The sequence below is a fragment of the Mustela putorius genome, unplaced genomic scaffold (genome assembly GCF_011764305.1).
Source record: "Mustela putorius furo isolate JIRA1106 unplaced genomic scaffold, ASM1176430v1.1 tig00004041_pilon_pilon_pilon, whole genome shotgun sequence".
NCBI classification, from domain to species: Eukaryota; Metazoa; Chordata; class Mammalia; order Carnivora; family Mustelidae; genus Mustela; species Mustela putorius.
The window spans coordinates 2,906,304-2,919,227 of record NW_025422176.1 but is presented as its reverse complement, the minus strand read 5'-3'; the positions used below and the strand labels follow the sequence as shown (position 1 = coordinate 2,919,227).

At 37.7% G+C, this 12,924-nt stretch overlaps 1 protein-coding gene across 1 annotated transcript in view; it reads left to right on the top strand.

Moving 5' to 3' along the window:
- Window positions 1–12,924, top strand: part of LOC101693462 (phospholipid-transporting ATPase ABCA3-like) — a 181,217-nt gene that overhangs the window by 121,960 nt on the left and 46,333 nt on the right. Inside the window, exon 23 of the mRNA XM_045072708.1 lies at window positions 6,354–6,518. Within this exon, the coding sequence (XP_044928643.1) occupies window positions 6,354–6,518 (165 nt within the window). The remainder of the gene's footprint in view (window positions 1–6,353; window positions 6,519–12,924) is intronic.

Sequence of the window (12,924 nt, the reverse complement as noted above, 5' to 3'; positions counted from 1 at the left end):
TTTCTTTGGTGTTAGTTGTGATCTCTCCTCTTTCATTCATGATTTTATTTATTTGGGTCCTTTCTCTTTTCTTTTTGATAAGTCGGGCCAGCGGTTTATCAATTTTATTAATTCTTTCAAAGAACCAGCTCCTAGTTTCATTGATTTGCTCTATTGTTTTTATGGTTTCTATTTCATTGATTTCTGCTCTGATCTTTATGATTTCTCTTCTCCTGCTGGGCTTAGGGTTTCTTTCTTGTTCTTTCTCCAACTCCTTTAGGTGTAGGGTTAGGTTGTGTACCTGAGACCTTTCTTGTTTCTTGAGAAAGGCTTGTACTGCTATATATTTTCCTCTTAGGACTGCCTTTATTGTTTCCCACAGATTTTGTACTGTTGTATTTTCATTATCATTTGTTTCCATGATTTTTTTCAATTCTTCTTTAATTTCCCGGTTGACCCATTCATTCTTTAGAAGGATGCTGTTTAGTCTCCATGTATTTGAGTTCTTTCCAAACTTCCTCTTGTGGTTGAGTTCTAGCTTCAGAGCATTGTGGTCTGAAAATATGCAGGGAATGATCCCAATCTTTTTTTTTTTTTTTAAGTTTCAATTTTTTTTTTAATTTTTATTTTTTATAAACATGTATTTTTATCCCCAGGGGTACAGGTCTGTGAATCACCAGGTTTACACACTTCACAGATCCCAATCTTTTGATATCGGTTGAGTCCTGATTTAGGAGCGAGGATGTGATCTATTCTGGAGAATGTTCCATGTGCACTAGAGAAGAATGTGTATTCTGTTGCTTTGGGATGAAATTTTCTGAATATATCTGTGGTGTCCATCTGGTCCACTGTGTCATTTAAGACCTTTATTTCCTTCCTGATTTTTTGCTTGGATGATCTGTCCATTTCAGTAAGGGGAGTGTTAAAGTCCCCTACTATTATTGTATTATTGTCGATGTGTTTCTTTGATTTTGTTATTAATTGGTTTATATAGTTGGCTGCTCCCACGTTGGGGGCATAGATATTTAAAATTGTTAGATCTTCTTGTTGGACAGACCCTTTGAGTATGATATAGTGTCCTTCCTCATCTCTTATTATAGTCTTTGGCTTAAAATCTAATTGATCTGATCTAAGGATTGCCACTCCTGCTTTCTTCTGATGTCCATTAGCATGGTAAATTGTTTTCCACCCCCTCACTTTAAATCTGGAGGTGTCTTCAGGCTTAAAATGAGTTTCTTGGAGGCAACATATAGATGGGTTTTGTTTTTTTATCCATTCTGATACCCTGTGTCTTTTGACAGGGGCATTTAGCCCATTCACATTCAGGGTAACTATTGAGAGATATGAATTTAGTGCCATTGTATTGCCTGTAAGGTGACTGTTACTGTATATTGTCTCTGTTCCTTTCTGATCTACCACTTGTAGGCTCTCTCTGCTTAGAGGACCCCTTTCAATATTTCCTGTAGAGCTGGTTTGGTGTTTGCAAATTCTTTCAGTTTTTGTTTGTCCTGGAAGCTTTTAATCTCTCCTTCTATTTTCAATGATAAGGCGCCTAGCTGGATATAGTATTCTTGGCTGCATGTTTTTCTCATTTAGTGCTCTGAAAATATCATGCCAGCTCTTTCTGGCCTGCCAGGTCTCTGTTGATAAGTCAGCTGCCAATCTATTATTTTTACCATTGTATGTTACAGGCTTCTTTTCCCGGGCTGCTTCCAGGATTTTCTCTTTGTCACTAAGACTTGTAAATTTTACTATTAGGTGACGGGGTGTGGGCGTATTCTTATTGATTTAGAGGGGCGTTCTCTGAACCTCCTGAATTTTGATGCTCGTTCCCTTTGCCATATTGGGGAAATTCTCCCCAATAATTCTCTCCAGTATACCTTCTGCTCCCCTCTCTCTTTCTTCTTCTGGAATTTCAATTATTCTAATGTTGTTTCATCTTATGGTGTCACTTATCTCTCAAATTCTCCCCTCGTGGTCCAGTAGCTGTTTGTCCCTCTTTTGCTCAGCTTCTTTATTCTCTGTCATTTGGTCTTCTATATCACTAATTCTTTCTTCTGCCTCATTTATCCTAGCAGTGAGAGCCTCCTTTTTTGACTGCACCTCATTAATAGCTTTTTTGATTTCAACTTGGTTAGATTTTAGTTCTTTTATTTCTCCAGAAAGGGCTTTTATATCTCTCGAGAGGGTTTCTCTAATATCTTCCATGCCTTTTTCGAGCCCGGCTAGAACCTTGAGAATTGTCATTCTGAACTCTAGATCTGACATAGTACCAATGTTTGTATTGATTAGGTCCCTAGCCTTCGGTACTGCCTCTTGTTCTTTTTTTTGTGGTGAATTCTTCCGTCTTGTCATTTTGTCCAGATAAGAGTATATGAAGGAGCAAGTAAAATACTAAAAGGGTGGCAGCCACCCCAGGAAAATATGCTTTAACCAAATCAGAAGAGAACCCAAATCATGAGAGGGGAGAAAGGGGATAAAAAGAGGTTCAAAAAGAAAGAAAGAAAAAAGAATTAAAAAAAAGAAAATGAATAAAGAAAAAAAATAAAAAAGAAAAAATATATATTTTAGATAAACTAGTTTAAAAAACGTTAAAAAAGAAAAGGGTAAAAGTTAAAAAAAATTTTAGCAGAAGAGAAAATAAATGAAAAAGAAAAAAATTAAATTAACTGCAAGACGAAAGAATCACAGGGAAAAAGCCATGAGTTCCGTGCTTTGCTTTCTCCTCCTCTGGAATTCCGCTGCTCACCTTGGTATTGAAACCGCACTCCTTGGTAGGTGAACTTGGTCTTGGCTGGATTTCTTGTTGATCTTCTGGGGGAGGCGCCTGGTGTAGTGATTCTCAGGTGTCTTTGCCCCAGGCGGAATTGCACCGCCCTTACCAGGGGCTGAGTAATCTGCTCGGGTTTGCTTTCAGGAGCTTTTGTTCCCTGAGCGCTTTCCGTAGAGTTCCAGAGGACGGCAATACAAATGGCGGCCTCCTGGTCTCCGGCCGGAGGAGCCGAGAGCCTGGGCCCCACTCCTCAGTGTGCCCTCAGAGAACAATGCCCAGTAACTCCCGTCTGCCTGACCTCTGGCCGCGCTCCGAGCTCACCGAGCCTGCGACCGGTTCAAGGTAACCCCGAGCTGTGATCTTACTGTCGGCTCTGTCTCTGTAGCCGGTTTTCCTGTACCAATACCCACAAGTTCTGCAACACTCAGACATCCCCGATCCTTCTGTGACCCTGCGGGACCTGAGGCCACGCTGATCCCATGTGGGCTTCGCCCCGGTTTAGCCTCTGGAGAGATGTCCCTCAGCGGAACATACTTTTAAAAGTCCTGATTTTGTGCGCGGTTGCTCCGCCGCTTGCCTGGAGCCGGCCCCTCCCCCCGGGGTCTATCTTCCCATCACTTTGGATTCACTTCTCCGCCGGTCCTACCTTTCAGAAAGTGGTTGTTTTTCTGTTTCCAGAATTGCTGTTCTTCTTCTCTTTGATTTGCCGATGGATTTGCAGGTGTTTGCAATCTTTAGATAAGCTATTTAGCTGATCTCCTGCTAGCTGAAGTAGTCTCAGCCTGCTACTTCTCCGCCATCTTGACTCCTCCCCTTTGCAAGCATTTCTATCTTTTTGTTTCAGTTGTAGAATTTAGTGATTCATCACTTTCATACAAAACCCAGTGCCCTCCTTAATACCAATGACCCATTTAGCCCATACTCCCTGCCCACCTCCCCTCCAGCAACCCTCAGTGTGTTCTACATAGTTAAGAGTCTGTTTTATGGTTCGCCTCTCTCTTTCCCCTCATGTTCATCTGTTTCATTTCTTAAAATCCACACAAGTAAAATCACATGGTATTTATCTTTATCTGACTTATTCACTTAGCATAATACTCTGTAGCTCCATCCAAGCTGTTGCAAATGCTAAGATTTCATTCTTTTTTGTGGTAATAGTCCATATAACCACATACATGTATATGGAATGTATATATGGAATATCACATCTTTATCCATCCTTCAGCTGATGAACATTTGCACTCTTCCCATAATTTGGCTATTGTTGATAATGCCCCTATAAACACTGGGGTATAAAAATTGTTTAAACATTAAAAAATACCTTTGGAGACATATCTTGAAAGAAGTTGCTGTGGGTGATATCAAAGCGGTTACTGCCTATGTTCTCCTCTAGGATGCTAATGGATTCCTGTCTCATGTTGAGGTCTTTTATCCATTTTGAGTTTATCTTTGTGTATGGTATAAGAGAATGGTTGAGTTTCATTCTTCTACATATAGCTGTCCAATTGTCCCTGCACCATTTATTGAAGAGACTGTCTTTTTTCCACTGTGTATTTTTGCCTGCTTTGTCGAAGACTATTTGACCATAGAGTTGAGGGTCCATATCTGGGCTCTCTACTCTGTTCCACTGGTCTATGTGTCTGTTTTTATGCCAGTACCATGCTGTCTTGGTGATCACAGCTTTGTAGTAAAGCTTAAAATCGGGTAACGTGGTGCCCCCAGTTTTATTTTTGTTTTTCAACATTTCCTTAGTGATTCGGGGGTCTCTTCTGATTCTATACGAATTTTTGGATTATTTACTCCAGCTCTTTGAAAAATACCAGTGGAATTTTTATCAGAATGGCATTAAAAGTATAGATTGCTCTAGGAAGTGTAGACATTTTAACAATGTTTATTCTTCCAATCCAAGAGCATGGAATGGTCTTCCATCTTTTTGTGTCCTCTTCGATTTCTTTCATGAGTGTTCTGTAGTTCCTTGAGTACAGATCCTTTACCTCTTTGGTTAGGTTTATTCCCAGGTATCTTATGGTTCTTGGTGCTATAGTAAATGGAATCAATTCTCTAATTTCCCTTTCTGTATTTTCATTGTTAGTGTATAAGAAAGCCACTGATTTCTGTACATTGACTTTGTATCCTGCCGCATTACTGAATTGCTGTAAGAGTTCTAGTAGTTTGAGGGTGGAGTCTTTTGGGTTTTCCATATAAAGTATTAAGTCATCTGTGAAGAGAGAGAGTTTTTCTTCATTGCCAATTTGGATACCTTTTATTTCTCTTTGTTGTCTGATTGCTGTTGCTAGGACTTCTAATACTATGTTGAACAAGAGTGGTGAGAGTGGGCATCCTTTTCCTGTTCCTGATCTGAACAGGAAGGCTGTGAGCTTTTTCCCATTGAGGATGATATTTGCTGTGGGTTTTTCATAGATTCAAAAATGTTCCCTCTATCCCTTTACTTTGAAGCGTTTTAATCAGAAACGGATGCTGGATTGAGAGGACCATGTGGTTCTTCTCTCTTCTTTTATTGATTTGTTCTATCACATTGATTGATTTGCAAATGTTGAACCATCTTTGTAACCCAGGGATGAATCCCACCTGGTCATGGTGGATAATCTTTTTAATGTGCTGTTTGATCCTGTTTGCTAGGATCTTGTTGAGAATCTTAGCATCCATATTCACCAGTGATACTGGTTTGAAATTCTCCTTTTGGGTCTTTGCCTGGTTTGGGGATCAGGATAATGCTGGCTTCATAAAAAGAGTCTGCAAGTTTTCCTTCTGTTTCACTTTTTTGAAACCGCTTCAGGAGAATAAGTGTTATTTCTTCTTTGAAAGTTTGGTAGAATTCCCCAGGGAATCTGTCAGGTCCCGGGCTCTCGTGTTTTGGGAGGTTTTTGATCACTGCTTCAATCTCGTTACTAGATATCAGTCTATTCAGGTTGTCAGTTTCTTCCTGGTTCAATTTTAGGAGTTTATAGTTTTCCAGGAATGCATCCATTTCAACTAGGTTGCTTAACTTACTGGCATATAACTGTTGATAATAACTTCTGATGATTGTTTCTATTTCCTTGGTGTTAGTTGTGATCTCTCCCTTTTCATTCACAATTTAATTAATTTGAGCCTTCTCTCTTTTCTTTTGGATTCGTGTGGCCAATGGTTTATAAATCTTATTGATTCTTACAAATACCTCACCCATCTAGCCAGAAATTTCAGAATGCACAAGCCAACAATAAAGTGGGATTCAGAATCCCATGATTTTCTGTTTTGTAACCTGGAAGGGGAACACAGAAGAGTAGAAAGGCTTAGAGCCAAGAGATGGGGGATTTTAATAGCAGACCCACACATAAAGAGGGAAGAAAGCAGATCCTAGGGAAACACCATTAGAAAAAGTCTCTTCTTGAACTCTGTAACTGACAAATCCAAGCCACAAGCTATCAAGGTGAACAAGTTTAGTGACTTAATAACTAATGTTTTCTCAATGATAATGTATTAGATTGGTAATTCTCTGGCTTACAAAATGAATGGTTTAGTCATCTTGGGGAAGTTTGTTGTAATGGGAAGTTCCTTATTTTCTTATAATTAAAAAGCTAATCTATCATTTTTTTAATCATAGGTCTTGATTTTCCTCACTATGCCACAACCCTCATAGATAGTATCTTACTAATGCTTCCTAGTTACAACTTTGCAATGTGTATCAGTAAATTCTTTGATGACTATGAGATGAAAAATCTGTGTGCCAGGCAAATTCCAAGTATACTTGTGAAGTGCAATAAAACATGTGAGTATCTCAGGCTCCATGGGTCCTTAAAAGTAATCTATTCCTTTCCAGGTGTTCACATTTAACATTATTGTGGAAGATAAACCTGTCCTTCCTCCAATGGAGATAGTCAGGCTTGCTGTTTTGAATGGTTTTCTGTACCAAAGTTTTTCTGTACCAAAATTATTTTCATAGACTGTGGGGATAAAGAGAAGTCTCAAAATAAAATCTAAGATAAATTTCATGAAGTCACCACCAGATTTAGAATGAGTTACTCCTAGTAACTCACATACTATGTGAAAATAGTTTTACATACATTATTTTAAGCTCTCAGAACACCCTACAAGTTAGCCATTATTATCTCAGTTTAATAAATGAGGAAACTGAACCTGTTACTAAACTGAACATTAAATGAGTTCTCTGGGCCATTTACCTGTGTCACACAGGTAAAGGAAGGTAAATTCACAGCCATATCAAAATCAGGAAATAATACATTCTACTGAATTATCTAATTTCATATTTTAAATTGATTTTTAAAATTGAGAAATAGCAAGCATATTTACTCTGAATGTGCGTGTATGTATGTGTGTGTGTGTGTGATTCATTCTGAAACAAAATAATTTATATGTTGCCACAGAAAGAAAAATGTAATCATATTTACCTAAATAAGAAATACCAAATAGATTATATTTCCGGGGTACCTGAGTGGCTCCGTCAGCTTAGCATCTGCTTTTGGCTCAGGTCATGATCCCAGGTCCTAGAATTGAGTCCCACATTGGGCTCCCTGCTCAGCAAGGAGTCTGCTTCTCCCTCTTCCCCCTGGTCATGCTCTTTTTCTATCTCTCTCTCAAATAAAAAATAAAATCTTAAAAAAAATCCAAATGGATTATATTTTCTTACAATCTCTGAATAAGAAAAACTATATTACATTTTAGTTTATATCATATTTTGACCATAAATTCCTCTCTCTGATTTTTAAGAATGACTCTGTTCAGTTATTATTTATATACCTCAGTCACCAGTTTTAATTAATTTATTTTACTTACTATTTTTAAGAATCTTATAAAGCTGTACAAACATTACCACAAACCAATGTTAGAATATTTCCATATCTGAAAAAAATCCCTCAGGCCTGTTTCCAGTTAATTTTCATTACCACATATAGTCCAGACATCCTCTGCCTCTATAGGTTTAATATTTCTGGATATTTCACATAAATAGAATCAGTTGCATGTATAAGTACAAGTGCATATATCCCTTTGAATCAGTATTTTTGTATCCTTGGTTAAATACCTAGTAGTGCAATTGCATTTTATATAAACTAAATTTAAATTTAAAGAAAAACTTGGGAGGAAAAATCATTCACCACAATCAAATGGGATTTATTCCTGATTTGCAAGGGTGGTTCAATATTTATAAATCCATCAACATGATACAGCATGTTAATAAAAGAAAGGATAAGAATATTATGATCATTTCCCTAGATGCAGAAAAAGCATCTGACAAAATACAATATCAATTCTTTTCTTTCTTTTCTTTTTTTAAAATTAATTTATTTATTTTCAGAAAAAACAGTATTCATTATTTTTTCACCACACCCAGTGCTCCATGCAATCCATGCCCTCTATAATACCCACCAGCTGGTACCCCCAACCTCCCACCCACCCCCGCCCCCGCCACTTCAAACCCCTCAGATTGTTTTTCAGAGTCCATAGTCTCTCATGGTTCACCTCCCCTTCCAATTTCCCTCAACTCCCTTCTCCTCTCCATCTCCCCTTGTCCTCCATGCTATTTGTTATGCTCCACAAATAAGTGAAACCATATGATAATTGACTCTCTCTGCTTGACTTATTTCACTCAGCATAATCTCTTCCAGTCCCATCCATGTTGCTACAAAAGTTGGGTATTCATCATTTCTGATGGAGGCATATTTTTAATTTCTTGAGGAATCTCCACACTGTTCTCCAAAGAGGCTGCACCAACTTGCATTCCCCAACAGTGTAAGAGGGTTCCCTTTTCTCCACATCCTCTCCAACACATGTTGTTTCCTGTTTTGTTAATTTTGGCCATTCTAACTGGTGTAAGGTGATATCTCAATGTGGTTTTAATTTGAATCTCCCTGAGGGCTAGCGATGATGAACATTTTTTCATGTGTCTGATAGCCATTTGTATGTCTTCATTGGAGAAGTCTCTGTTCATATCTTCTGCCCATTTTTTGATATGATTGTCTGTTTCATGTGTGTTGAGTTTGAGGAGTTCATTATAGATCCTAACAAAAGAGGTAATGGATCTATACTTGAGGAACTACAGAACACTCATGAAAGAAATTGAAGAAGACACAAAAAGATGGAAGACCATTCCATGCTCTTGGATCAGAAGAATAAACATTGTTAAAATGTCTATACTGCCTAGAGCGATCTGTACTTTTAATGCCATTCTGATCAAAATTCCACCAGTATTCTTCAAAGAGCTGGAGCACATAATCCAAAAATTTGTATGGGATCAGAAGAGACCCCGAATCGCTAAGGAAATGTTGAAAAACAAAAATCATGTTACCTGATTTCAAGCTTTACTACAAAGCTGTGATCACCAAGACAGCATGGTACTGGCATAAAAACAGACACATAGACCAGTGGAACAGAGTAGAGAGCCCAGATATGGACCCTCAACTCTATGGTCAATTAATCTTGGACAAAGCAGGAAAAAATATACAGTGGAAAAAGAACAGTCTCTTCAATAAATGGTGCTGGGAAAACTGGGCAGCTATATGTAGAAGAATGAAACTCGACCATTCTCTTATACCGTAAACAAAGATAAACTCAAAATGGATAAAAGACCTCAACGTGAGACAGGAATCCATCAGAATCCTAGAGGAGAACATAGGCAATAATCTCTTTGATATCAGCCACAGCAACTTCTTTCAAGATATGTCTCCAAAGGCAAAGGAAACAAAAGCGAAAATAAACTTTTGGGACTTCATCAAAATCAAAAGCTTCTGCACAGCAAAGGAAACAGTCAACAAAACAAAGAGGCAACCCACGGAATGGGAGAAGATATTTACAAATGACAGTACAGACAAGAAGATGATATCCAGGATTTTTTTTAAATTTATTTTCAGTATAACAGTATTCATTGTTTTTGCACCACACCCAGTGCTCTATGCAATTCGTGTCCTCTCCAATACCCACCACCTGGTTCCCCCATCCTCCCACCCCCGACCCCTTCAAAACCCTCAGGTTATTTTTCAGAGTCCATAGTCTCTTATTGTTCACCTCCTCTTCCAATTTCCCTCAACTCCCTTCTCCTCTCCATCTCCCCTTGTCCTCCATGCTATTTGTTATGCTCCACAAATAAGTGAAAGTATATGATAATTGACTCTGCTTGACTTATTTCACTCAGCATAATCTCTTCCAGGCCGTCCATGTTGCTACAAAAGTTGGGTATACATCCTTTCTGATGGAGGCAAAATACTCCATAGTGTATATGGACCACATCTTCCTTATCCATTCATCCGTTGAAGGGCATCTTGGTTCTTTCCACAGTTTGGTGACCGTGGCCATTGCTGCTATAAACATTGGGGTACAGATGGCCCTTCTTTTCACTACATCTGTATCTTTGGGGTAAATACCCAGGAGTGCAAATGCAGGGTCATAGGGAAGTTCTATTTTTAATTTCTTGAGGAATCTCCACACTGTTCTCGAAAGAGGCTGCACCAACTTGCATTCCCACCAACAGTGTAAGAGGGTTCCCCTTTCTCCACATCCCCTCCAACACATGTTGTTTCTTGTCTTGTTAATTTTGGCCATTCTAACTGGTATAAGGTGATATCTCAAGACAGCATGGTACTGACATAAAAACAGACACATAGACCAGTGGAACAGAGTAAAGAGCCTAGATATGGACCCTCAACTCTATGGTCAATTAATCTTTGACAAACAGGAAAAAATATACAGTGGAAAAAAGACAGTCTCTTCAATAAATGGTGCTGGGAAAACTGGGCAGCTATATGTAGAAGAATGAAACTCGACCATTCTCTTATACCGTACACAAAGATAAACTCAAAATGGATAAAAGACCTCAACGTGAGACAGGAATCCACCAGAATCCTAGAGGAGAACATAGGCAGTAATCTCTTCGATATCAGCCACACCAACTTCTTTCAAGATATGTCTCCAAAGGCAAAGGAAACAAAAGCGAAAATAAACTTTTGGGACTTCATCAAAATCAAAAGCTTCTGCACAGCAAAGGAAACAGTCAACAAAACAAAGAGGCAACCCACAGAATGGGAGAAGATATTTGCCAATGACAGTACAGACAAAAGGTTGATATCCAGGATCTATAATGAACTCCTCAAACTCAACACACACAAAACAGGCAATCATATCAAAAAATGGGCAGAAGATATGAACAGACACTTCTCCAATCAAGACATACAAATGGCTATCAGACACATGAAAAAATGTTCATCATCACTAGCCCTCAGGGAGATTCAAATTGCAACATCAATTCTTTTTTTTTTTTTTTTGATAGAAACCTTTAACAAAGTAGTATTAGAGGGAACATAGCTCAACATAATAAAGGCCATATATGGAAAACCCACACCTAATTTCATCCTCAATAGGGAAAAACAGAACTTTTCCTCTATGTTCAGGAAGAAGAGAAGGATTCCACTCTTTTTTTTCTTCCAAGATTTTACTTCAAATTAGTTAACATATGTAGTGTTGGTTTCAGGAGTAGAATTTAGTGATTCATCACTTACATATACACGTGCCTTCTTTCATGACCATCATTTAGTTCATGCTTCCACCTACCTTTCCTCCAGCAACTCTGTTTGTTTTCTAAGTAAGTCTCTTATTGTTTGCCTTCCTCTCTGTTTTTCTTATTTTATTTTTCTTTCCCTTCCCTTATGTTCATGTTTTATTTCTTACATTCCACATATGAGTGAAACCATGTGGTGTTTGTATTTGTCTGACTGGCTTATTTCATTTAGCCTAATACACTCTAGTTCCATGCATGTTATTGAAAATGACAAGCTTTCATTCTTTATGATAGCTGAGTAATATTCCATTCTATAGACCCCATCCTCGTGTGTGTGTGTGTGTGTGTGTGTGTGTGTGTTTAAGAGACTTACTGTAGATTTATTTATTGTGTTATGTTAGTCACCATACAATACATCATTAATTTTTGATGTAGTGTTCCAAGATTCATTAACACCCAGTGCTCCCTGCAATACATGATAAATGGGACTGAGATATACCACATCTTCTGTATCCATTCATCAGTTGGATATTTAAGCTTTTTCCATAGTTTGACTATTATTGATAGTGCTGCTATAAACATTTGATTGCAAGTGCCCCTTTTCATCCATTTTTTGTAAAGGATGTCCACTCTTAGTCAACATAGTAGTGGAAGTCCCAGCCACAGCAATCAGACAACAAATAGAAATAAAAGGCATCCAAATTGGCAAGGAAGAAGTAAAGTTTTCACTATTTGCAGATAACATGATATTGTACATAGAAACTCTAAAAGACCACTGAAAAACTACATGAATTCAGAAAAGTTGTGGGATACAAAATCAGTGTACAGAAATCTTTTGCATATATAGACCAATAACAAAGCAACAAAAAGAGAAATTAAGGAATCAATTCTATTTATAAATGCACAAGAAACAGTAAGATGCCTAGGAATAAACCTAATCAAAGAGGTGAAAGGCTTATACTCTGAAATCTATAAAACACTGATGAAAGAAATTGAATATGACAGAAAGAAATGGAAAGACATTCCATACTCAAGGACTAGAAGAACAAATACTGTTTAAATGTCCATACTACCCAAAGCAATCTCCACATTTAACACAACCCCTATCAAAATACCACCAGCACTTTTCACAAAACTAGAACAAATAATCCTAAAATTTGTATAGAGCCACAAAAGTTCCCAAATAGCCAAAACATCCTTGACATTGTTTTCTTAATTTTATTTTCTGCTACTCACTGCTTGTATATGGAAATCCAAATGATTTTTTGTATGTACTTAAAATACTATGACTTTTTGGTCTTATATCCCGTGCAATGAATTGACTCGTTTATTAGTTTTAATAGTTTCTTGTTGATTCCTTAAGATTTTTCCCATATGGAGGGTTATGTTTTTTGTGAATACCCTTACTTCTTCCTTCCAAAATTAAGGTTTTATTTTTTCTTTCTTTTTTTATTATTTATTTTAGTTGGCATACAGTACATCATTAGTTTTTGATGTAGTGTTCCATGATTCATTATTTGCATATAGTGCTCATTACAACCTGTGTCCTCCTTAATACCCATCAGCATTCTACCCTATCCCCCTCTGCTCTGAAACCCTCAGATTGTTTCCCGAAGTCCATAGCCTCTCAAGGTTCATTTCCCCCTCTGATTTCCACCCCTTCAGTTTT